Source organism: Canis lupus, chromosome 6 (genome assembly GCF_011100685.1).
Source record: "Canis lupus familiaris isolate Mischka breed German Shepherd chromosome 6, alternate assembly UU_Cfam_GSD_1.0, whole genome shotgun sequence".
Lineage (NCBI taxonomy): Eukaryota > Metazoa > Chordata > Mammalia > Carnivora > Canidae > Canis > Canis lupus.
The window spans coordinates 5,466,157-5,489,663 of record NC_049227.1 but is presented as its reverse complement, the minus strand read 5'-3'; the positions used below and the strand labels follow the sequence as shown (position 1 = coordinate 5,489,663).

At 55.0% G+C, this 23,507-nt stretch overlaps 1 protein-coding gene across 2 annotated transcripts in view; it reads right to left on the bottom strand.

Annotated features, from left to right (window-relative positions):
* Nucleotides 1–23,154, bottom strand: part of CASTOR2 (cytosolic arginine sensor for mTORC1 subunit 2) — a 54,279-nt gene extending 31,125 nt beyond the window's left edge. Inside the window, exon 1 of one of the 2 annotated variants that reach the window (XM_038539039.1) lies at nt 22,996–23,154. In XM_038539039.1, the coding sequence (XP_038394967.1) occupies nt 22,996–23,108 (113 nt within the window). In that variant the 5' untranslated portion in view covers nt 23,109–23,154. The remainder of the gene's footprint in view (nt 1–22,995) is intronic. The other variant, XM_038539040.1, reaches the window with a different exon arrangement.
* Between the last annotated feature and the right edge of the window lie 353 nt (nt 23,155–23,507).

Here is a 23,507-nt window from a genome sequence, read left to right as displayed (position 1 = left end):
GGAGTGTGTGTGTGTGGGTGTTGCAGCCAGGAAGGGCCATTTCCAGATTTCCAGGTAAACTTGTCTAGCAGACCCGCTCTGAGAGATCCAGTCTAGGAACCAGATCAGTGAAGGGAGCTGTGAGGGCGTCTTCGATTTGTGGGACAGTTTTTGACAGGTTCCCCACTGAAACCACAAAGCAGGGACCCTCCTGAAATCTCCCGGGCAAGAAGGAGGCGGAGCAAAGGGAGGCACAGAATCAAGCCAGGGAGGCCACTGTGTGCCACCTCTTTCGGTAATGATCTGTACAGATGGTAGCCCAGCTCCCATTTGCATACTCCTGGGTAGGGGACACTCACTGCTTTTTGAGGCAATTCATTCCATCCTGGGGTAGCTTATTTCTAGAAGGCTCTATCAACGTGGCCTCCAGTTAACCGATACCCAGCTTGTCTTAATTCGTCCCCTCCAGGGACCCATGGACATTTGCTCCAGCTGCAAAACTGTCAGGGAAGGGGTCCAGCAGGACCATCATCTCTTTCCACAGTGGGAACAGGGCTTCTGGGCAAAAACGTTGCACAAACCCCAGCTCTTCACTGCTGAAAGCACTGGAACCCACCTGTCAGGCTCTAAAAGGCACCCAGTGGGCCTGCTGAAGCCATACGGCCAAAATTGGAAAGCCAGAGAGATGGGGGGCCCGGCCTCCCTTGTGAGATGCCAACACCTCCCTGGTCAAGACAGCCGGGGGCTCGGGTGGCCCAGCCTGGGCGAGTGCCTACCTGCAGGGCAGCACAGTTCACTCAAGAAGCCTCTGTTCGCCCCACCCGGGCTGCCTGTTTACGCTGGACACACACAAGGCCCATGTAGTGTGTCAGCAGGGAGGTGACTCGGGAAACCAACTTTCTTGGTTTGCCTGGGACTGTCCCAGTTTGGGCACCAAAAATGCTTCCAAAATAGGCAGAGTCACATAGAGGCAAGAGAAGTTGGGACAGTGAGTGGGCAGGACAGGGGCGTGGTCACTGGCAGGGGTGATGGGGGTACCCTTCTGGAACGCCGGGTCTTTTGTGGGTGGTGGCTCCCAGGGGTAGCCAGGTTATAGGAATTCACTGAAGCCACATGTGTCTGATTCATGGTGCCCCACGCAGCTGCCACCAAAGAGGAACAGTCATGGGGGGCGCGCTGGGTGGAGGCCAGAAGACACAGCTGCCTCTCTTCCTGGGGTCTCCCTTGGGTCTTCTTCCTGCCACGATCAAGCAGATGTGCTGAGTGGCCTGTGTGGAGGTGGCCAAGTGGCTCACACCCCTGGGTGGGCCTCCAGGATCCCCCAGAAAAAAAAGGGTTGAAGGGGATAGAGGCAGTGAGGAGGTGATGTGCTGATGAGGAGAAAACATTCTGAAAACCCCTCTGGTGATGTCCCTGTCACTGCCCCCGAGGTGAGCGGCAGCTCCCAAATGGCACTCATTGTTTGGGGCAAGAAATACTTTTAATGAGATCAAAGTGGGGTTTGGATCATCATTTCTTTCTTTCTTTCTTTCTTTTTAGCCTGAACTTTTTCAAAACCATGGCATAATTTACTGTGATGAAACGTACAGATTTCAGGTGTACACTTGGATGGGTTTTGACAAACGGACACCCCCACAGAAGCACCACCCCAAACGACATACGAATATCCCCAGCGCTGCAGGGTGTTCTGTGTTCTCCTGTCAGTCCCTCCTACCCGCACGGGTCAGTGCTTGGTGTGCTCCATCGCCGTGAAATCCTACAGTGGGTACCATTTTGTATCTGCCTCCTTTTGTTCAATGTATTTTGAGATCAATCCATTTCCCTTGATAGAATATGTGACTATCTTTATTGCCGAAAATATATGTATGTTTATATATACCTACGATGTATTATGATATATTTTTATTTGTCTTTTTTATTGTTGACATTTGGTTGTTTCCGGGTTTTTGCTATTATAGGTAAAGATACTATGAACCTCTTTATTTAAAAACAACAACAGGGCAGCCCTGGTGGCGCAGCGGTTTGGCGCCGCCTGCGGCCTGGGGTGTGATCCTGGAGACCCGGGATCGAGTCCCACATCAGGCTCCCTGCATAGAGCCGAGCCTGCTTCTCCCTCTGCCTGTGTCTCTGCCTCTCTCTCTCTCCCTGTGTGACTATCATAAATAAATAAAAAATTTTAAAAAAAGATTTTATTTATTTATTCATAGACACAGAGAGAGAGAGGCAGAGACACAGGCAGAGGGAGAAGCAGGCTCCATGCACCGGGAGCCCGTCGTGGGATTCGACCCCGGGTCTCCAGGATCGCGCCCTGGGCCAAAGGCAGGCGCCAAACCGCTGCGCCACCCAGGGATCCCAATAAATAAAATCTTAAAAAATAAAACCTTAAAAAAAAATAAAATAACAACAACAACAACATCGTCTCCAGGCTGGCTTCCTATGCCCCAAAGTCCTGTAATGCCACAAAAGCAGCTCAACCTTGCCCAGGGAACTCCCTCTGCACATCCTGCCCGAGTCCTGCCCTCTCCATGGGTGAGTCTTGCAGTTGTGACACGGAAGGGTAGGGACAGGGAGCAGCGGGGCCTCCTTTGGATGGGGTGCCTGGGATGGGCTGAGGCCTGGAAGAAGATCCAGGCAAGGGAAACAGCACATGGAGGGACCCCGCAAGCAGAGACCCTAATGCAAGGAAGAGAAACAGTCTACCACAGTGTGGCTGAACCGTCTACACCCATGGAAATGCTGAGTATCTCCTACATTTGGAATACATTGTTGAGCGGGAAAAAGCAAGCCACAGAAGACGATGCACAGCAAGATTCGCTTTTTCAGATAGATACATGCGAACCACAGGGTTTGTAGAAGTCAAGGGAAAGATAAGCGTGGGTAGACGGTAGACGGCAGTGGGGGGTACTGTTCTTCAAACAGTAAACAAAGGTAAAGGAAAAGCAGGAGCAATAAGTATGTAACAGACCAAGGATGATGAGTAATCAAATTCTGTGCACCCAAGGTCCATTGAAAAAAAAAAAAAAAGCTCTGAGATGTTTGAGGCAGGGTTGAAGGGGTGTGGGTGGCAACAGATCAGGTCGGTGGGGTTTTTTAAGATTTTATTTGAGAGCAACAAAGAGTAAGAGAGAGCACAAGCTGGAGATGGGGGGGAAGGGGCAGAGGGAGAAGCAGGTTCCCCACTGAGCAGGGAGCCCGATGCAGGGCTTGATCCTAGGAATCCGAGCCGAAGTCAGACGCTTAACCTACTGAGCCACCCAGGCGCCTCTCGGGTCTGTGTTTTAAGTAGCTCACTCTGGCTGCATGGACAGCCATTCCTGCATCTCCCCAGCAATCTCCCTGTTCAATCTCTGCACATCCCTCTCTGCTCCTGCTTTGGGTCCCATTTTCCCTCAGGTGGTGGGGAGCTGGGCTCAGTCTCCATCTGTCACAGTCCACAGTGGGCACCCTCGGGGATTCTGGGTTGCAGGACCCAGAAACAGAAGCCTGTGAGTTTGGCCACATCAGACAGGCACTGAGGCAGCCCCCAGCTCCTGTGTCCCTCCAGCTGGGAGCCCCGAAGGATGCTCAGGAGTGCCAGGAGGAGCTGTAGACAGCCACCACTGCCCTGACCAAGTCAGCAGGATCTGCCCAAGCCCCCCAAGATCAGGAGCTAGACACAGATGTACCTGCAGGGGTTCCAGGGAAAGGAAACAAAAGAGTGGGAAGGAAGATAGGAGGAGGCCCTCAATCAAGGAAGAGCTTAGAAATGTCTAGAACAGAGGACATGCTCAAAGGCCCACAGGGACAGGCAGCTGAGATCCTCAGGTGAGGAGAACCCGGGGTAAGATGTGCTTTGCATATTAAACATCCAGGAGCAGGCTTCATTTGAACCAAAGATACACTGGGGGTCCTCTCACTCTGTTTTTCCTCCTTGCACTTTTGGGAAAGACGAACTGAGACATATTTTTCTGTACCCAAGAAACTCACCTAATAACACGTTGACAAATGGGGCCCAGCACCTGGTCTCAGTGTGAAGGGCCCCGGGGGAGGCTCCCTCCCTGCTGGAAGGGGGTCGGCTGCAACTCAGCTCTGCTAAACTGTTACTCTATGAGTCCTGGGTCAGGATTAGATCTTCCCATTTTTTCCAGAGGAGAGGGAAATCCAGAGCTTTGTGATCTCTCTCCACGTTTAAACGTTGGTCTAATTTTTTTTAAAAACGCACTGGGCGGGCCAAAGAAAACACGTCTGGCCTCCAAATACCTCGTTTCCCTTTCCCAGACCCCTGAAAGTTCTCAAGTGTCTGGGGTTCAGGGGGAATCAATTTCCCGGATGGCAAGGGGTGCCCACGTGAGTGACCGCTTGTGGGATCTGTGCCTGGAGCACTGAGCGGGGGGCTGCCGCTGAGGTGGGGTCAGCAGTAGGTGAAGCAAAATGTAAACCAGATAAAACAGTGTGGCCTGTGCCAACCTACTGGCTCTGGACACTAAGCTTGCTGCCCCAGCTTGCCTGCCTCCCTCTGGAAGTCCCTGCTGCCCAAACCCAGAGCCCAGGCAGTCACATCTCAGGACTCATTTTCCTGCCACCTCCTGGAGGGGCCATCAGGAAGGAATATGAGCTCTGACTCCCCAGCAAGCTGGGTGACCCTGGGTATGTCCCATGCTTCCCTGCACTTTCGGCTGGCACCCTGTCATGCCCCAGGTCAGAACATGTGGCCTGCCCACCACGGCTGCATGGGTCCAGTGCTGTCTGCTGGGGATGCAAATGTGATGATGTATTTATATATAAGGGGGTGGTGGTGGATGATTCAGGGAATAAGCAGAGACGGGCAACTGGTGGATGCTGGGGTGGCAGGGAGTGGAGGGGGGTGTCTGGGGCTCAGGGAAGACTTCCTGGAGGCTGTGATACCTGAGCACGAAGCTGAAAAGCTAAGTCTGTGAGTGGCTGGGGTTTCAGAATGGAACCAATTCCTGCCAGCCCTGCCAGCAAAGGCCCAGCCACGGCACCCAACACCACGGACAACTGTTTTGTCTAGAGGCCCACGGCGTGTACCCCCAGCATCTACCTTCAAGGGATGGTGAATATGGCCAGGAGCGACCCCACTCAGACCAACGTTGCATCAGGACGGCCACTGCCAAATGAACCTGGCATTCACATTCATTCTCTCTCTGTCCCTCTCTCTGCCTAAATGCATCTTCTAAACCTGTGCTGCCTGGGAGAGCTTCCGGGATAGTGGAAATGTTCTGTGCCCACACTGTCCAGTTCAATACCCACTGGCCGCATGTGGCTACTGAGCCCTTTTGAAACGCGGCCAGTGCAGCTGAAGAGTTCTTTATTTGATTTGATTTTAATTACTTTGAATTTGAATAGCCGCATGTGGCTAGAAGCTACCCATTTGGACTGGGCATAGTTCTAGAACTTCTCAGTCTCTCACTCGCTCAAATGCAAGCTGCCTCCACCTGGAGCAGGGTCCCGGACCAGCCTGCGGTGGTTTTAACCCTCACGCCATCGGCCCCGGGACCATTCTGGGCTCGGATTCCACCTCTGGCTCCATGATGTGGGGATCCTCGGTGTGGCCCTTAGGAACAAAGGACCCGATGCTGGCATGATGTGGGGTCTGGAGTATGATGCTCACGTTACCACTACTGTTCCCACCAAAGTCCTTTTGTCTGTTCAGCTCATGGGACAGAACGACACTGAGCGTTTTTAATGAGCTCAACCTTGACCCAGGAAGAAAGGGCAGGAAAACTGTGTGCTGAGCCCCCTGAGCCCTGACTTCCGGGCTCCCTCTTCACCCTCTCCCATTACCAAGGTGGGTACACCATGGCTCAGGACACAGTGTTGTCAGCGAAGGAAGAGGGTCTGAACAAGCCCAGAGTCGGGGCTCTTTCCCCTGGTCCTCCCTGCTGGGGGACTGGGAGGGTCGGGGTGGGTGGGGGGCACACAGGGTCCCCGAATAAAGCACCAGCCACTGAGCAGCTCGAAACATGAGATTTACCTCTCATAGTTCTGGAGGCAGATCGAGGTGCCGGCAGGGTTTCTGGAGAGATGGCTTCTCCTGGTTTGCCGTGGCCCACCGTGAGCTCCCTGGTGTCACATCTCAGGGGGACGGTAAGCCTATTGGGTCAGAGCCCCACCCTCCTGAACTCATTTGACCTTAACTGCCTCCTAACGGCCTGATCTCCAAGTACAGTCCCCATTTGGGGTTAGGGCTTTAGCACAGGAGCATCCAGCCCACAGCACCCACAAAGGCCTTGTGGGCTACTGGGAAAAGATGTCTGTGAAGGAACCGGACAGAAGCACTGTGATTAAGGGTAAAGGCTGAAATGGGGATAAACCCCTGAAAAATTGTATGGAACGGTTTCCAAGCTCAGGAAAAGGAGAGGCCATCTGAATAGCCACATCAACGGTATACAAGGCGGGGGAGGCTTGCCAGAGGGGATCCCCTTCCATGGGGCCTCTGTGCTGTACCCGAAGGGCTAGGAGGACAGACCGGGAAGGCAGGGGTCCCCAGGAAGGGCCCAGCACAGTGTGTGAAACTGGGAGAATCATGACTGCACACAGGGAGAGGGAGCCAAGGCTGTGGCCCCCTGTCCCCTCCCCCCCCCCCCCCCCCCCCGCTATCTTGGCTATGACATCCATCCTCATATCTCTCAGGGGACACATCTGCAAGGCTCTGGCCCTGGGGGATTGGTGCCACCATCGTGTACTACGGCCGGGCCTTTCTTTCTGCGATTCAGTCCCAAATCCATGAAATAAAATTTGAACCCAAGATGGCCCAACCCAGAGCAGCCAAGAGCGAGGGATTCACTGTGCTATCCTTCTCTACCAGGAAGGCAGCACTTACCCAAATGACGGGGGCAAGGCCTTGGGGAGGAGACAGGAGACGGGTGAACGTGACCCCTCTGGCCCCAGCCCTGTACCTCCTTGCCCCGCCACACACAGCCCATGGGCATGATCTCCGGCTGCCCTGGCCGGGGGGCCCCAGTCAGAGTAGGGCTCTGTTTACTCCCTGGGCGGGGGTCACCAGCCCCTGAACCCTCTAGAACATTCAGGCACCTGGCCTGGGGGGGTCCAGTTTCAGCTGAAACACGCCTACAGAACTCCCAGCCGAGCCGCCCCACTGCCCTGTGCTCTGGCTAATGGGGTCACGTTGGAGTCTAAAACCAACACAGTTCACCCCCTCACAACCATGACGCCTACCCCTGGATGCAGCTCTGGTTGTGCTTGGTTTACGCCTGTCATCACCTCTCCGAGCTGCCTGGGGCGGCCCTGCCCCACATGAGGAGGTCCAGGCCCTGAGGGCTGTCCCCGGGCTTTGGGCCAAAGGCTTCGCTTTTATTAAAACTTCTCGCTGTTGGCTATGGCCAACATCCCTGGGGCTGAGTTCAATTTGCCAAAGTCACCCAGACGAGAGAGGGAGATAGTAGTGATAGGAAAAAGGAGAGAAAGTACAGACCATGGCAGAAAAACTGCGGCGCCGGCCGGGCCAGCGTTATCCCATCTTGCAGATGAAGCAAGCCGAGGCTCGGAGAGGTCAATGCCCTGCCATGTGTGACCGGTACGTGAGGAGTGGGGAGGGGGGTCAGTAGACCCTCTGGCCCACCCCGTGCCGCCAGTGCCTTCTCTGCCTGCCAGGAGGTGGGTGACCCAGGGCTAATCCTCTTTGGCAAGAGTGAGCCCCATGAGGATGAAGGGAGCCAGGAGCTTCCTACTCACTGGCCTGGGGTGGGAGGGTGTTTCCATAGGGGCTGGCAGCCGTCACCTCTGGAAACAGCTGTAAACTCCATGCAGGCTCTGGGGAGGGTGCTGCTCAGGGCCCAGCTGGTCCCAGAGCCTGGAGCCTCTCAATCAGCGATGTGAGCAAGAGGCTGGGACGGCTGGGGTCCTGGTACCTGGGACGATTTCCAACAGTTGTGACAGGGAGAGAGCTCAGGATCTGGAGGGACCCAGCTTCGAGGGCTGGGCACACTGGGGATGGCTGAGTGTGGGCCTGGCACCCATAACTGCACGTCGGGGGATGGAGGGAGAGGTGGCCATGTAGATGAGTGAGCACCTACCCATGGGAGCAAATAAAATCAGGGCTTTAACTATGCTGGCTGACCTCAGGCTGGATACTCGGGGGGTGGGTGAGGATGGGCCAGGAGACGTTAAGACCCTGCAGCCCACTGGGGTCCTGCCAGCTGGCTGGACAGGGAAGATGAACAGAGGTACCCAAGCACTCTAGACCCTGCACGCACATGCGTACGCACAAAGGCACCCCCAAAATGGGAGGTGACATAAAGGGGGGCCTTGCCCCTGCCAGGCTGTCTGATGACACGGTGGGCAGTAAGGCGGGGAGAAGCAGGCCCGGGGCACCATGGTGGCAGCGTGAATTCAAACCCCGCTCTGGAAGGACTGTGTTGTGAGGACCTCACCAGCACACAGATGCTCTGACCCAGGCTCTGGCTTCCAGACCTCTGCTTGCCAACGTAGCCCAGAGCCTGCAGAGTGAGGTCTATGCCCCGAATGGTAACGTTACAGCATTAACTGTCAACAACAACAAAAGAGGGCCGGGAACCAATGTGCACCAGCTGGTGACAGGTCAGAGATATGACAGTCACCTGTTCCGTGGCTCATGGTGCAACAGTTCAAATGAAGGACAGGAATCTCTGGGAGGATCTATGCTAAGATGAATGTCAGTTGAAAAGGCCGGTGTGGAACGGGAAGCAGCGAGTGTGGTTTAATACCCATTTATGTTAACAGAAAAAGGGGGGGGGGTGTTAATAATAAACATGCAATTTTACATACATTAATCTCCCTAAGAATCCACACAACTCTTGTCTGTGGGGACAGGAACACAGGTGGGAGGGAGCTTTCGCTGGGCACCTTTGTGTATCTTTGGAATTATTAAAGCATTGTGAATTTATTATCCACTCAAAAATTGAAAGTGAGAAAAGATGACAAAACAGTGAGGTCAGGAGGCCTTCCTGTAGGAGGAGGTGGGACTCGGCGAACTGCAAAGGGAGAGAGTAAGAGTGGGGGGTGCTGAGAAGGTGCTGGAAGGAGAATGTGGGGGTTAGGGGCATGGCATCAGGAGTCAGCCATTTACTTACACCATGATGCAGTCACTTCCGGCCCAAAGCCCAGGGCCATCCCAGCCATTGGCTGATGCCAAGAGAGCGGATAGGGCTCCCTGCCTCTCCTAGGCTGGGGTGCAGCACCTCTCTCTCATCTATGACCCTCTCTGGTCAGGGGGACTCAGACATCCCTAACAGGTGTGACCTGTCATCCTAAAGCTGACCCTGGTGCTTTTTTGCTTTCTCTCCCTGCCAGGGTCCCAGTAGAAGTTGCTGGGTGTCCCTCCTTGGTAAGCTTGGGCCCTGCAGGGGTAAACCATAAATCTGAGGTCTCTAGACTGCGTGTGAAGACAAACAGCCCACACAAGCCTTTCTGGGGCCTAGCTAGTGCTCAGCCCCCTGTGTCAAGATCAGAGCACCAGGCCCGGTAGGAAACGCCCCAGGAGACACCGCCTATGGGGAGGAGGGGGATAAGCTTCCTCCCAAGCTCCAGACGTTCTGGGGAGCACCCAAGGGTTATGGGGTCTGGCAAAGGCTCAAGAAAGCCTCTCTGGTGATGGTCGATGCTGGCTGAGTCCCTGCTGGCTGCTGGGCCCTCGACACACAATACATGGGATCCTCCTCAAACCCTGGGCGGGGGATGGGGTGGGTCAGCAGATCACCCTCATCTTCCAGAGAAGAAAACACAGATTTATGTGAAATAATTCTCCAGACAGAATGAGCCTTCCCCACCTGGCAGCCTTTGGCTTCCCCGGCCACTGTCCAAAAGGCCCAATGCCCCTTCAGGGTGACAGCCAAGCCTTTGGGAGGCTGGAGAACAGGCTTCCCCAACTGCACGCTCATCCGAGCTACTCCCATGGGGCCTCCTTCTGTCCCTGCCCTTCCAGGGACAAGGGACAAGGCTGTGGAAGAAACCTGTGCTCTCGGGACAGACAGATGGCTGTGTGTGGGGAGGGGGTAACACAAGAACCTTCCTTCTACAGGAGGACGCAGGGGTCCTGGCTTTTGGGGACAAGTGCTCCTCATGGTGTTAACACAAGGCATCTTTCTGACCTGACTTGCCCGGGACGTTCTCTCTAGTGGCACTATGGGCGTGCAAGGCAGGCCCACAGCACAGGCAGATGCAGTGGGATCTGACAAGTGCCACCATCTCTAGGCCCCATGACCGTGACTGCGCCAGCCTCAGAGCAGGCCCCATGGAAGCCCTTGGCTTGCGTGATGTCAGGGAGCCCCACGAACAGCCCCAGGATGTGGGTGCTGGCGCCTTCTCGGTCTTTCAGCAGAGTCGGACCAGAGGCAGTTAAACCAGACTCATTTGGACTGAAGAGCTGGGGGGGTGGGGGGGTGACCAGAGGGACGCTGACGGGGGGAATCACTCTGAATAGCTCTACTCTGAAGAGTATTTAGAAAAGAACAGATAAAAAAAGAAACACGGTTTCACCGCCTTCAAGCGCGGGTACTCCCGACATCTGGGCCACCCACTGGGGGCCCTCAGAGGCCGGCTCCAGGAACTGAGGGGGCCACCCTGTCATTTACTGGTGACCCTTGTAACCCCCTCACTCCCAATTGCGACACTCCGCATGGATGATGACCTGTCCCCAAAGGATCACTCAGTGGGGGTTGGGGGGGATGGGGCTGGGTCCAGCCTGGGTGGGTGCCAACGAGTTCTCCCAGGCAGTGCACCATAGAGATACCCTCCCCTCCCCAGAGCTGCACCTGCCTGGTGCTAAGCACCAGAGATAGTTCCCAGCTCTTGGCTGGGAGGCCCAGGGGCATCTCCTGTCCCCCAGTGTCTTGCCCTGGTCTCACCCAAGGTGGTTAAGGGCGGTAGAGTCCAAAGAGCCTTCCGAACCCCCCACCCCCACTGGGGCTGACCCTTCTAGGCCATGTAGAACATGACTGCCTTGTGCTACCACTGACCCGTCTTTCAGAAGAAGAACCCAGGGCCAGGCAGGGGGCTGGCAGGTGGCAGAAACACGCAGGGCAGACTAGAGGTTGTCCTGGACCTGGAGAACCGGGTGCTTCTGGGGGACAGGCAGCGTGAATGAAGCAGCAAGGAGGCCTCTGGAGGCCAAGTGCAGAGGCCAGGGCCTCTGGGGGGCCACACTCAGCTCCAGGGCAGGCGACACACGTGCAGGAAGGGATCAGGTTTCTGTGCAGCCACCCACTTGCTGACGCTGGCAGTCCAGCCCAGGGCTCTTCGGTCCTCAACAAACATTCATTGGGTTCCTTCGAATACCCGGCTTGCCTTGTGTGGGCACCTAAGTCCTTGGCATAACATTTCCCCGTGATCTTCACCACAACTCAGAGAGGCTGATACCATGCTGCCCGTTTTATATTTCTTAAAATTTTATTTATTTATTTGTTAGAGAACGAGAGAGAGAAAGAGAACACAAGCATGTGGAGTGGCAGGCGGAGGGACAGGGAGAGGGATCATGATCTGAACCCACTGCGCCCATGCTGCCCATTTTAAAGAGGAGGACAGGTTGCTAACAGCTTGCTTGTGGTCACACTGCTGGTAAGCGGTGGGCTTGGACTGACCGTGACAGGCACACCCCTGAGAAATGGCCATTCACATAAGGTCTTCCATCTGGAGTTAAAGGGGTGGGGGGAAGGAGTGGATTGAGGTCCAGGTAGAGGAGGGCCGGGAGTAGGGGAGCTGGCGTGAGCCCCAATTTGCTACATGTCTGCTGTGTGACCTAGGGCAAGTTACCCCCTCCTTCCGACAGAGCCTCGGTAAGGGTAAATGGTGGAAAGCTTGCATAGTCGGCTCTTGAGAAAGAACTTTGAGGTTAAGCTTTGTCTGCTGTAAGTTCACCATTATCGGTTACTGCATCAGTGACTTTTGAGCTCTGAAGGAAAAAGACTGAACTTTGAGAAGAAATTTCCACCTACTGTCTTTCTTATTCGAGAAAGGGAGTCAACCCTGGGGTAGGGAGGGATCAGCAGGAAGGCAGAGGCCCTAAGGGTGGAGGGGAAAGTCCAGGGGAGCGTCCAGGAGGCCTGGCCTGGTTTCAGTGGAGAGCAAGCCTTTGAGGGAAAATTCACCCTACCTTGAAAATAAGCACCTGGGGCACCCGGGTGGCTCAGTGGTTGAGTGTCTGCCTTCAGCTCAGGTTGTGATCCCTGAGGGGTCCTGGGATTGAGTCCCGCATCGGGCTCCCTACTGGGAGCCTACTTCTCCCTCTGCCTGTGTCTCTCTGCCTCTCTCTCTCTGTCTCTCTCATGAATAAATAAAATCTCAGAAAAGAAAAGAAAGGAGAAGAGGAGAGGAGGAGAGGAGGAGAGGAGGAGAGGAGGAGAGGAGGAGAGGAGAAGAGGAGAAGAGGAGAAGAGGAGAAGAGGAGAGGAGAGGAGAGGAGAGGAGAGAGAGGAGAGGAGAGGAGAGGAGAGGAGAGGAGAGAAGAGAAGAGAAGAGAAGAGAAGAGAAAAAAGAAAAAAGGAAAGGAAAGGAGCACCTAGTTCTAGCCCAGGACACAGCCGGCCTATCAGCAGCCTCCTCCCTCCCTCCCTCCCTGCCAGGGCTGCTCAGGTCCAGTAGTTCCAGCCTCATCCATGGACACCTCACCAGGGCCTCCAGGTGAGGCCGCCTCAGTACCGATGTACCCTCCTGAAGCCTACCACTCCAGCACCCACCTACTGAAGACCCCTGACAATCAGCAGGTATGTGGGAGCAATCTCGGAAGGCCCCAGGGGGCATGGGAACCCACAGGGGACACCCTCGCCTCCCCTCACAGGTGTACCTGCGTAGGTGGCACCAAATTCCCACAAGCTCAGGACCAGGAGTCCTCCGGGAAAGGCCCGCCCTGGGCTATGTGCTGATGTAGGCCATTGTTTCCCCATAATCCTGTTTGCCCACAAAGCAACAAGGTGTTCCTGAAGCTCGGCTGCCCAGGCTGTGGTCACCCAGTAAGGGCTTCCAGGCTCCTCCCCATACGAAGCTAATGTGGTAGCTTAAGACTGTAGCAGTGCAGCCCGTGGCCCCGGGTTCAAATCCCTCCACCTCAGGTATGTGAAATGCTAGGTTAAATGGTACACCTGGTGTAGCACACAGCCTGGCGCTTCCTTGAAATGTTACGTGCAGAGTCACCATGTGACCCCATGTGATCCCCACTCCATTCCTCGGAATACACACAGCCAGGAGAAATGAAAACATACAGCCACGCCAACACTTGCGCACAGATGTCCCCGGCAGCATGATTCATGACAGCTAAAACGTGGAAGCAATCCAAATGACCATCAGTGGATGAATGAACAAAAGGCAGTATACTCCACACAATGGAGTATTATTCAGTCGTAAAAAGGAATGACGTCCGGACACATGTCACAGTATGGAGGAACCCTGAAAACATGATGCTGAGTGAAAGAAGCCGGTCACAAAGAACCATATGGTATGACTGCATTTAAATGAAATGTCCAGAAGGGGCAAATCCACAGACAGAAGGTAGACTGGTGTTGCCAGGGCCCGGGGGTGACTGCTTAATGTGTATGGTTTCTTTTGGGTGATAAAAATGTTCTGGAAGTAGACACGGGTGATGGTTGCACAGCTCTGTGAATATACCAGATGCTTCTGAAGCGCAAACTTGAAGACAGCAAACTGTATGGTATGTGAATTATATCTCAATAAAGCTGTCATAAAAAAAAAAAAACCCTACTCTTCCCTTACTGGGTTTTTGGGATCTTGGACAAGGAACTGAACAGTGTAGTACCTCAACGTTCTCTCTGTGAAATAGGGCTGGTCACTGCACACACATGGTAAGGGCTGTGGCGAGGACCAAGTGAGCTAAGATAGAACTGCTCCGAGTGGTTATCTCTCTAGGTGCCAGCTTTTTCCCTCGGCTTGAATCTGCCATTGGGCTGCCCAGGCTCACTACCTTTCCACTGCCACATTGCCCTTTGGTTTCCACATGCTCTCTAAGTTTATAGGGGCCTTTCTTTTAATTTTTTTTTTTGTAAAACATACATATATAAAACGTACCAACTTAACCATTTCTTTTTTTCAAAAAAGATTTGAGAGAGATAGAACCTGTGAAAGTACGAATAGCGGGGAAGACGGAGAGGGGAAGGGAGACGCAGGCTCCTTCCTCTGATAGATGTGGGGCTCGATCCCAGGACCTGAGATAATGACCTGAGCCAAAGGCAGGCGCTTAACTGACTGAGCCACCCAAGGGCCTCCCATCTTAAACATTTCTAAGTGTACGGTTCCGTAGTGTTAATTGTATTATACTCTGTCATGCAGCTGATCTCCAGAACTCTTCCCATTTTGCAAAACAGAAACTCAGTACCCACTAAACAACAACATCTCCACTCAGTTCCCCTCTCTCCAGTCCTGGCAATCACCATTCTGCTTTCTGTGTCTACAAATCTACTTGAAATACTTCACTGAGTGGAATCATGAAGTATTTGTCCTTTTGTGACTGGCTTATTATTCCACTTGGTGAAATGTACTTCCTTTTGAAGGTTGAGTAATATTTCACTGTACATATGTACCATGCTTGGCCCTGGACAGAGACACCCAGAGGTGCTTTCACCTTTGGGCTACTTTGAATACCATAGCCATAAATATGAGTGGACAGGTAAAACCCCAGGCTTTTTTTTTTTCTTTTGTAAAATATTTTATTTATTTATTCATGATAGACAGAGAGAGAGAGAGAGAGAGAGAGAGAGAGAGAGAGGCAGAGACACAGGCAGAGGGAGAAGCAGGCTCCATGCAGGAAGCCTGATGCGGGACTCGATCCTGGGACTCTGGGATCACGCCCTGAGCCGAAGGCAGACGCTGAACCATGCCCTGAGCCAAAGGCAGACGCTGAACAACTGAGCCACTCAGGCATCCCAAGACCCCAAGCTTTTAAGCACAGATCTCAGGGATTGGAGTGTGTCCAACAGATTCTATTTATGGCAAAGATGAGTAGAAGACAGATGCCTCTAGAGGGGCATGCCCCCTTAAAGGTTTAATTGAACACACTCCCAAAAAACACACTCCCAACAAACTGGTGCATTGTCAGCTGCTGGATATCTCGGTGGGCCTGCCTGGATGCTGGACAACCAGAGTCTGACTGTCCCAGACACCGGTAGGACCGGGCTGGTGCATCCGAGGCTGGTTCCTTGTACCAGAGGTCATGCTAAGAAAAAAGACCTTGCCAGCCATGTGCAGTCTCTAGAAAGACCAGTTCACTCCTTTACAACTGCCTCTCTGGCCTGATAGGAGACAGATCAGTACCACATAGCACTGGTCCTAAGGCCCAGACACGCATGTGGAGTGAGGACAGAGGGGACCAGTCCTCCTAAACTATATCCCGGGATACAAGTGATCCCAGGAAACCCCTCACCCAGCCCCAGGGTGGCTTCCTAGAGGAGGTGATGCTTGAGCCAGCTCTCCAAGTGAACTCCGTGTTAGGTCTGAACACCTGTGAAGGCTGTCAGACAGGGCTAAAGTTGTAGCGATCACATGTTCTGGTTTGCCCTGTTGTCCAGGGTAATTATCTTTAGCGCTCCCTGTGATAATCAGAGGTGTCCCCATGTGAATGATAAATTACGTAGTCACTGTGTTAGTTACCTATTGCATAACAAATTGCCCCAAAACTCAGTGGCTTGAAAGAACAAACTTTTCTCTCTCTCCCAGTTCCTGGTTAGGAATTTGGGTGCGGCTCCACTGGGTGCTGGGAGCTGAGGATCTCTTAGGAGGTCATGGTCAAGGTGCTGGCTAAGGCTGCGGTCACTGGAAGGCTTGCCTGGGGCGGCAGGATCTGTTTTCCAGGTGGCTCATGCACAGGCTGGCTGTCGGTGGGAGGCCTTGATCCCTCTCCACAAGGCCGCTGCCATGTCCATGGCAGCTGCCCCCACCGAGCAAGGGATCTGAGAAAGCCAGGGAGACAGAAGACAGAGAGGTACAGCCAGACAGAAGCTATCCACTTAGGCCCAGGTTCTGAGGCTTACACCTTGCTTCTGCCACCTTCTGCTCGTTGGAAGTCACTAGTCCAGACCCCACCTGAAGGTGGGGGGAAAGATGTCAAGGGATCTGGGATATTTCACAACTATCACTTCTGAAATACGGCATGTGTGGCGTGGAGACAGGACAGAACCAGGGAGGACAGAAGAAAGCAGATTAAGGAACAGTCGCAGCACCAGGTGAGAAATAGGATAGTCTGAGAAGGGTTTTGAGCAGAGTGAACCATGAAATCTGCCCCTGCACCAAACTCCAGTGGGGTCACACGGCCTCCGCTCGGCCCCACATGACCAGCGGGCCCCTCCCTCTGGGTCTTTGGGGCCCCCGCCTTCTATCTTTGTCGGAAAATGCACCTTTTCTTCCCACTGGACAGAAGCTCTGTTTGTGTTTCCCGGGGGGCCCTGTACACAGCAGGTGCACACCACAGGGTTTCTGCACGAACAAAACAGCAATGTGCACCAACCCCAAGCTGTGGTCATGCCGGCCCCAAACCAGAGCCTGCAACCTGGGCACACCTCTCCTCTCCTTCCAGTCTCTGGGCCTTTGCTCGTGCTGTGTCCCCTGCCCAGCATGCTCTGGCAGTGCTCATCACTTGCACTGCCCTGGAGGCAGAGGGGCTGGTGGGGAAGCTGTTCGGTAAATTCTGGGGAGAGATGAGGGGGATTGGCCATGGCAGAGGCAGTGGGCGCGGACAAGGAAAGGGTAGACCATGCTGAGCTGCTGGATGTGGGGCAGGCCAAGGACGATGCCGTGCCCTCCCGCCTGGTGCCAGCCCCCTCCTCTGGGGCAGTGGCAGGCCATGGCTGCCCCGGGCAGGTGTGTGAAATGGCTCTGGGGCTCACCTTGGTGCTTTCTACCCACACCCTCCCTTGACCCATCTGTGCCCACCACTCCTGCTGCCTGCCTGCCTGACCTGTCTTCCTTCATCCTTGTCACTTCCACCTCCTGATGTCTTCCCATTCTGCCCAGACTCGGCTCAAATGGTGCTATCTCCTCTGGGAAGCCTTACTTGCTTGCAGCCCTGGGGTCCCAGGGCATTTTGGTTGCCTCTTGCAGAGGTCCTAAGTGACATACGTCCCCAGGTAGGCTCCTGGAAGGCACTAAGAATCTCCATTTGCTAGAATCAGAGTGTATGCAGGCACAGAGCCATAAAGTCTCCTAACCCCCCCAAAAAAAAAAAAAAAAAAAAAGTCTCCTAACCTTTTAAACTCCACCCTGGCACTGGCCAGCTTAACCATGGCACTTCCTCTCAGCTAACTATTATTGGAGCTTCTAGTGGACCAGGCTCTACTGTAGTGCTTGTCATGTCCCATTAAGTCCCCACAACAGGCTAGGCAGTGAGCTCGATCATTATTCCTATTTCAGGGGTAAGAAACTGACGGCACAGCTAAGTCAAACAACTGGCCCAAGGTTGCACTGCCAGGAAGCCACAGTGCTAGGATTCCGCCCGAGGGTTCCTGGGCCCTCACATCGCTGCCAGCCTGTCTTTCCCTAAACTGCAATCAAGACGTGGCCTCAGCCCAATGCACTCAGGAAACCAGTGAGGGTTTTGGAAGGACCGTTTGCAATTTTGAGCTTTTCTCCTATAAATGCCTCTGAAGTCTTGAGCGCTCGCTAGGGCTTGTTGGCAAGATTTCCAGCAGGCAGCAACATGAATGAACACATGCAGGCCAAAACACACCAGAGATCTACAGGCTGTGGATCAGGCCCAGGTGGCCAGCGCAGGTCTCTGGGTACACGCTTACCTCATACTCACCTAGGTGCTTTTTTTTTTCTTCCCCCAATCAAATGAGATGGACTTTGGGTGGAATTTAAAGATGAGGGTATTTTACTGGACAAAAAAAAAAAAAGTCACAGTGTCTGGCCACCTGAATGAACGCACTTCAGGATAATGACCTTGCCCGTGTCCCCTTTTATGGCTAGGGCCTCTCAGCAACACCTCTAAGTGGCCCCTGAGCATGGGGCAGCCAACCTGGTGGGCTCTTAGGCTTGGCCGAGTGGTCATCAGGCCAGGTTTTACCGCCTTACTCCCTGGGTTCAAACCCCAGCTCTGCCATCTGTGCGTGTCTTGGGGCACTCAAGCTCCTTGCTTTCCTTATCTGTAAAATGGGAACAACTCTGACTTGGAGTTGTCAACATTTTTACTACAGACTTATTAGTTGACCCTCGTTTTGCCGTAAGGTGTCCGTAGAGAGCAAAATTTTTTTTTTTTTTTTTTTTTTTTTTTGCACACAGCAAATCTGAATCCCACAAGAGCTGCAGGAGCTTCGGCCTCCCCCTGCCCGCCCCCCACGCCACCCGCAGCAGACACGCCCCTCTGGTCACGGCGGATCCTGATTGGTCTGTGATGGTCTCATCCCCTGTCCCAGGGATTCGTGCAGGCCTGTTCACGTGACCCAGTTCTGCTCAATGGGATGAAGAAGTCTGTGCAAGAGCGGGGTGGAGAGGTTTCTCAGAAACCTCTCCAGGTTTCTGAGACTTTCGGGAGGCAAGGAGCCTTTCCCAACCTTGGGTTTCCTCCTGACTGCCAATAAAGCCTACAGCCATTCCAAGGATGGCCAAATACAAAGGCAGGAAGACCTGGGTCCTTCAAGACATCATCAAGCCTTAAAGTTACCACCCGTGGAGCAGCCGGTCTTGCAAACTCTTATCACACAAACCTATCATTGTTTAGGCCAGCTGAGTCAAGGCTTTTTGTTATTTGCAACCCAAAGCATCCTGCTGATATCCCGTGGTTGATCACATTTCATCTTCTTGAGAATAAGCCCTTCATACCAGAAGGGTTTAAGCTTGGCTTGTGCACTCAGGGAAGGCTTCCTGGAGGAGGTGAGGCCAAAATGGGATCCAAAAGAATGAGCATGCAGATAAAAAGAATAGGGCAAAGGGTAACATTCCAGACAGACAGAAGAACAAAGGCCTGAGGTTGGAGATGCCATAGTGTGTGTACACGCGCGTGCATGCAGGAGCAACAGTCTGTGTGGCTGGGAGCCCGCAGAGGTGAGGCTGGAGAAAGAGAAGTAGGTGGGCTGCAGAGGGCCCTCAGCCAGGCTACAGAACCTCAGTTTATCACAAGAGTGGAGGAGAGGCTCTGTGGATGGCTCTGATTTTGTTCACCCAGGGTCTCACTCTCCTTCTTTGCGCCTGGAATAAGTGCACGCCGCCGGTCCAGCCACCCCCAGATGCTGCCCTGAACCTCGGCAGGGGGCAGGGGCGCTGGGCCTCGCTTCTCCAGGTGTGCTTCTGCCTGCCTCGCCTCTTCCAGCCCCCAGGGCACTCATAAGAGACTGGCTGAAATCTGGGTCACTCTGTGCACGAGTCGGACATCCATCAAACAGGCAGTTACTAAGTGCCGACAAAGCAGTGTGCTAAGCACAGTGGAGAAAGGACCCGGTTCAAATCCCAATTCTGTCTCTTCCCAGCTGCGTGACCTTGAGCAAGCCACTTGCCTTCTCCAAACCCAGCATCTTTACCTTTTTGTAAGGGAGAGTGAAATCAATGGTTGGCCCTCTTCTCTCTGGTACTGACTGGGAGTCGGGGGTAGGTGAAACTACTCAAAAAGCTTCCTGGGGATAAGGTTTAGCATCCGGGTGGGACAAGAAACCCAACAGCATGCTGTGATGGACAACTGTGGAGCAGGGATGAAAGGTTCTAGGGAGGGAGCACCTGATCAGGGCAGCGAGGAAGTACAAAATGTAGTTGGTAGGTGAGGCAGGATGGGTCCAGGAGAGAAAGGTCCGCAGAAGCAGGACAGAAGGGATCCAGGAAGCCTACACCTTCCACTCTGTGCCCCCGAAAACCTTTAGGACCATGTGCTGCTAACAGAAGAGCTGGACATAACAGCTGAACACGGGTACTGTTTGCACCTGTAAGAGCAAATCTCTGAGCTTAAGTCAGTAAGATGCAGATTCAAAAATCTCATCTCTACCATTTACCGTGTGACCTTGAGCAAGTCACTTAACCTTTGAGCCTCAGACTCCTTTGCAAAGTGGGTGTAAAACCCAATTCACAGAGCTGTACGATGGTGTGTGCAGGATCTGGGCCTGGGCCCCTTTCCCACCTAGCTAATTCCTATTTCAAACCCTTAAGATCCAGTGCCACCTCCTACAGGGAGCCTCCCAGGCCTGTCGGCTTCCCCAGCTGATCCCCTTCCCTGACTCCACTCGACTGTAATTGTGTCCTCCTTCCCCTCCATCAGGCTCTAGGCTTGGAACAAGGAGGAGCAGAGTATCTTAACAACTCTTAGATGCAGCTGTACCCCCTCCCCTCAGCGAGTATCTACCAATGGCAAGTCCTCCTCCAAGGTTCCACCCAGGTGGAAACAAGAGGGAAAAAGTGATTAAGTCTGCTGGGGGCAAAGGGAAGGGGGGAGGTGGTTCAAGAAAGGTTCAGGGTGAGATCACTAGATGTTGAGGGGTGAACAGAAATTTACCAGGAAAGGGGTGTGTTTGCAGGCCGAATGGGAAGTAGGAAAGCACAGAGGTGTGAAGGGAAGGGTAAGTCAATCGTCGGTCACCAGAGTATCTGCCTGAGTGGCTAAAGGTGAGGATTCTAGATCTGGATGCCAGGGGCCTCTAATGCCATGCCAAGGATACGGCCCTATAGGAAGCGGCTGAAAACTTGTGACTGGGCAGCACAGCGACACTGTGGTGTGTGTGTGTGTGTGTGTGTGTGTGTGCACATGCGCGCGCGCCCAGCCGCACTAGTTTGAGCTAAACTTAGGTCGGGGGTGGGGAAAGTGACAGGGCTGTGGGCCACCACTGGGGGCAGGTGCTGGTGGAAGAATCAAAAGGGGAGAAAAGTTCGCCCTGGAGGACTGATTATTGAAATAGCTTCAGGAATATATCCACACCCAACTACCCATTCTACTTGTGACAAAGCCGGCATCCACGATCATTACATGCCACACACAGCAGCTCTGTGACAATGGGGGGTGGGGGGTGTCTTCATTACAGGAGGACACAGTGAGAACCCGGGGGAGGAAAGGGACCCTGCCCTGGGCACGGGGCTGACCACAGCCTGAAGCCAGCATCCCAGCCCCCGAGTGCAAGGGAAGGCAGGCCTTCAGCTATCTGGCAATTGTACTCAGCACCTTCTAGCACCAGACCCAGGAGACAAGGATATGACCTTTGACCTCTGAGTCATCTTGAGCTTGGACTGGACACCTGGGCCACAGACCAGCGGCCTCCAGCAGCGGACAGAGCAAGGGCCACTCAATGAGGGGTGATTTCCATGGTCAGACAGCTCAGCAGGGGTCTTGAGCCTCCCATTACCTGTGAATTTTCAAAACTGGACCGGGATAGAGGCTGGAAGAGGGCCGGTCCCTACACAAAGGGTGAGGGGCAGAGGGAGTGGCTCTTTGCTGCCTTCCTAAGAAGCCCCCAGATGCCCCCTCCTCCCAGCACCCACCCAGGCCCCGCTCAGCCGCAGCCTGAGTCATCATCCTGGTTTGAATGGTAGCCTACAAATCAGCCAGGGGGCTGCCTGGGGCTGAGGGCCACGGGTTGGAAAAACAAGGCTAGTCTCTCTTTACCTCCAGCCTCGGAAGCTCAAGACAGGCTGAGGGTGCGGACAGAGGGTGGTAGGTACAGGAGGGATGGGGGGGGGGGGTGTCAACAGCCAGAGGGGGGCGGAGGGGAGGTGGTGCTGGTGAAAGGTTTAGAATTGGAGCTGTTGGCTTTTGTTTTCAAATGACCTGTTTAATAATTACCTTTGGAATCAAAGGAGCCTCTGCTCGGGGAAGGAGAGGATTTCAACCCTCCATACCCCCACCGAGCAGAGCAGAGCAGAGCAGAGCAGCCGGAGAAGAAAGTAAACAAGATGCCACCAGCGGATCTCGCTCCATCTCGCAAACAATGGCGGGACTGAGCTGCCCGCTCAGACACACACACATCAAAGTGAGATTTCCAGGCAAGAACTTTACCAGGCAGATAAGAAGCTCGGATTGAATTATTTTCCTGCATCCCCAGAGCTTCCCTGAGCTCAGGGCCGAGGGGGGCAGCTTTAGGGGCCGTCCTTGCAACGTTAACCTTGACCTGCAATGCATTCATTCATTTTGCAGCCAGGGAGAACGACCTCCGCCCCAACCCCTGAAAACCCAGCCGGCAACAACTTCATCGCTTTGAACAGTCACTATGGTGGACAAACAAGGCATTTAAGTTACAGCGGCCAGCTCGAGCTCACACTCCACTGGGCTCGGGCTCCTTGGAAAAAAAAAAAAAACACGCCCCAATCCGAACGCCCACCGGGGCCCGCGGGGTCAGACCTTGACCTGGTGGTGGGAAAAATCCAACTTGGGTTTTCTGTTGCTGTTGTTTCTTCCCCAACCTCCCGAGGCCTTCAACTATGTTTCCCCCTGCAGCATCCAAGCCCAGCCTCGAGGCTGAGCCATAAACACGCCTGCTCCTCCCCCTTCCACGGTTCGGCAACAGCCCCCACGACCCTCCCGGGCCGGGAGGAGAACGCGGCGCCGCGACCCCGGACCCTCCCCCGGCCTCCCGCGCCCCGGCGGTCCCCGCAGGCACCTCGGGATCAACACCCACTAAGGATTTTACGATTTTCCGCGCCGGGTGGCCGCGCTCTGCACAATCCCGGCCGGGCCCCGGCGACGCGGGCCGGCGCGGCCGAGGGCCTGGGGGATGGGGGGCGTTAGTTTGTGTTTTCCCCCGTCGCGTCCCCACACCTGTTTTTCATTCATTCGTTCGCTCGCTCGCTCATTCATTCACGGATTCGTCACCGCAGCCTCCCCGGCCCTCCGGATCTGTCTCGGGGAGGGAGGGGACCGAGACGGGGGCTGGCGGCGGAGGCAGCGGCGGGGGTACCTCGGGGGCGGGGGGCGGGGGCGCGGGAGGACGGTGCCCGAGGGCAGGCCGGGGGGCTCCGCGGCGGGGCGGGCGGCGGCGGCGGGCGGGCGGCGGCGGCGGGGGCGGGGGCGCTCCCCGGGGCTCCAAGTTGTTTTCCGAGGCGCCGCGGCGAGCACGGCGGCCCGGGTGCGCTTCTTTGTCTGTCCCCGGCCGGCCCGCGTCCCCGCGCGCTCACCTGGTCTTGGAGGACAGGAAGGCAAGTTTGATGAGGCCGTAGGTGAAGAGCGGGATGCTCTCCTTGGCGACGCTGGCAACTTGCAGCCGGTGCTCCAGGATGTGGAGTTCCATCGTCCGCCCGCGCGCCGCGGCGGCTCATCGGCGGGGGGCGAGCCGCGGCCCCCGCCCCCTGCGCGCCCAGCCGGCACCGAGCGCCGCGGGCGGCCGGCCGGGGCCGGGAGCTGGGCGCCGGGCGCCGGGCGGCCCGGGGCGGACAAAGGGGAGGCCCGCCGAGCCGCGAGGGGGCGGCGGGGGGCGGCGGCGGGGGGCGGCGGCGGGCGCGGGCGCGGGCGAGGGCGAGGGCGAGGGCGAGGGCGAGGGCGAGGGCGGCAGCGCTGGCAGAGCGGCGGCGCGCGGCGCCCGGCGCGGAGAGCAGCTGGTGTTCGCTGTAACAAACAACTTGCCACTCAAACGCCGGCCCGCTGGGCATGCGCGGCCGCCGCGGGGCGTGCCGGGACTTGTAGTCGCGCG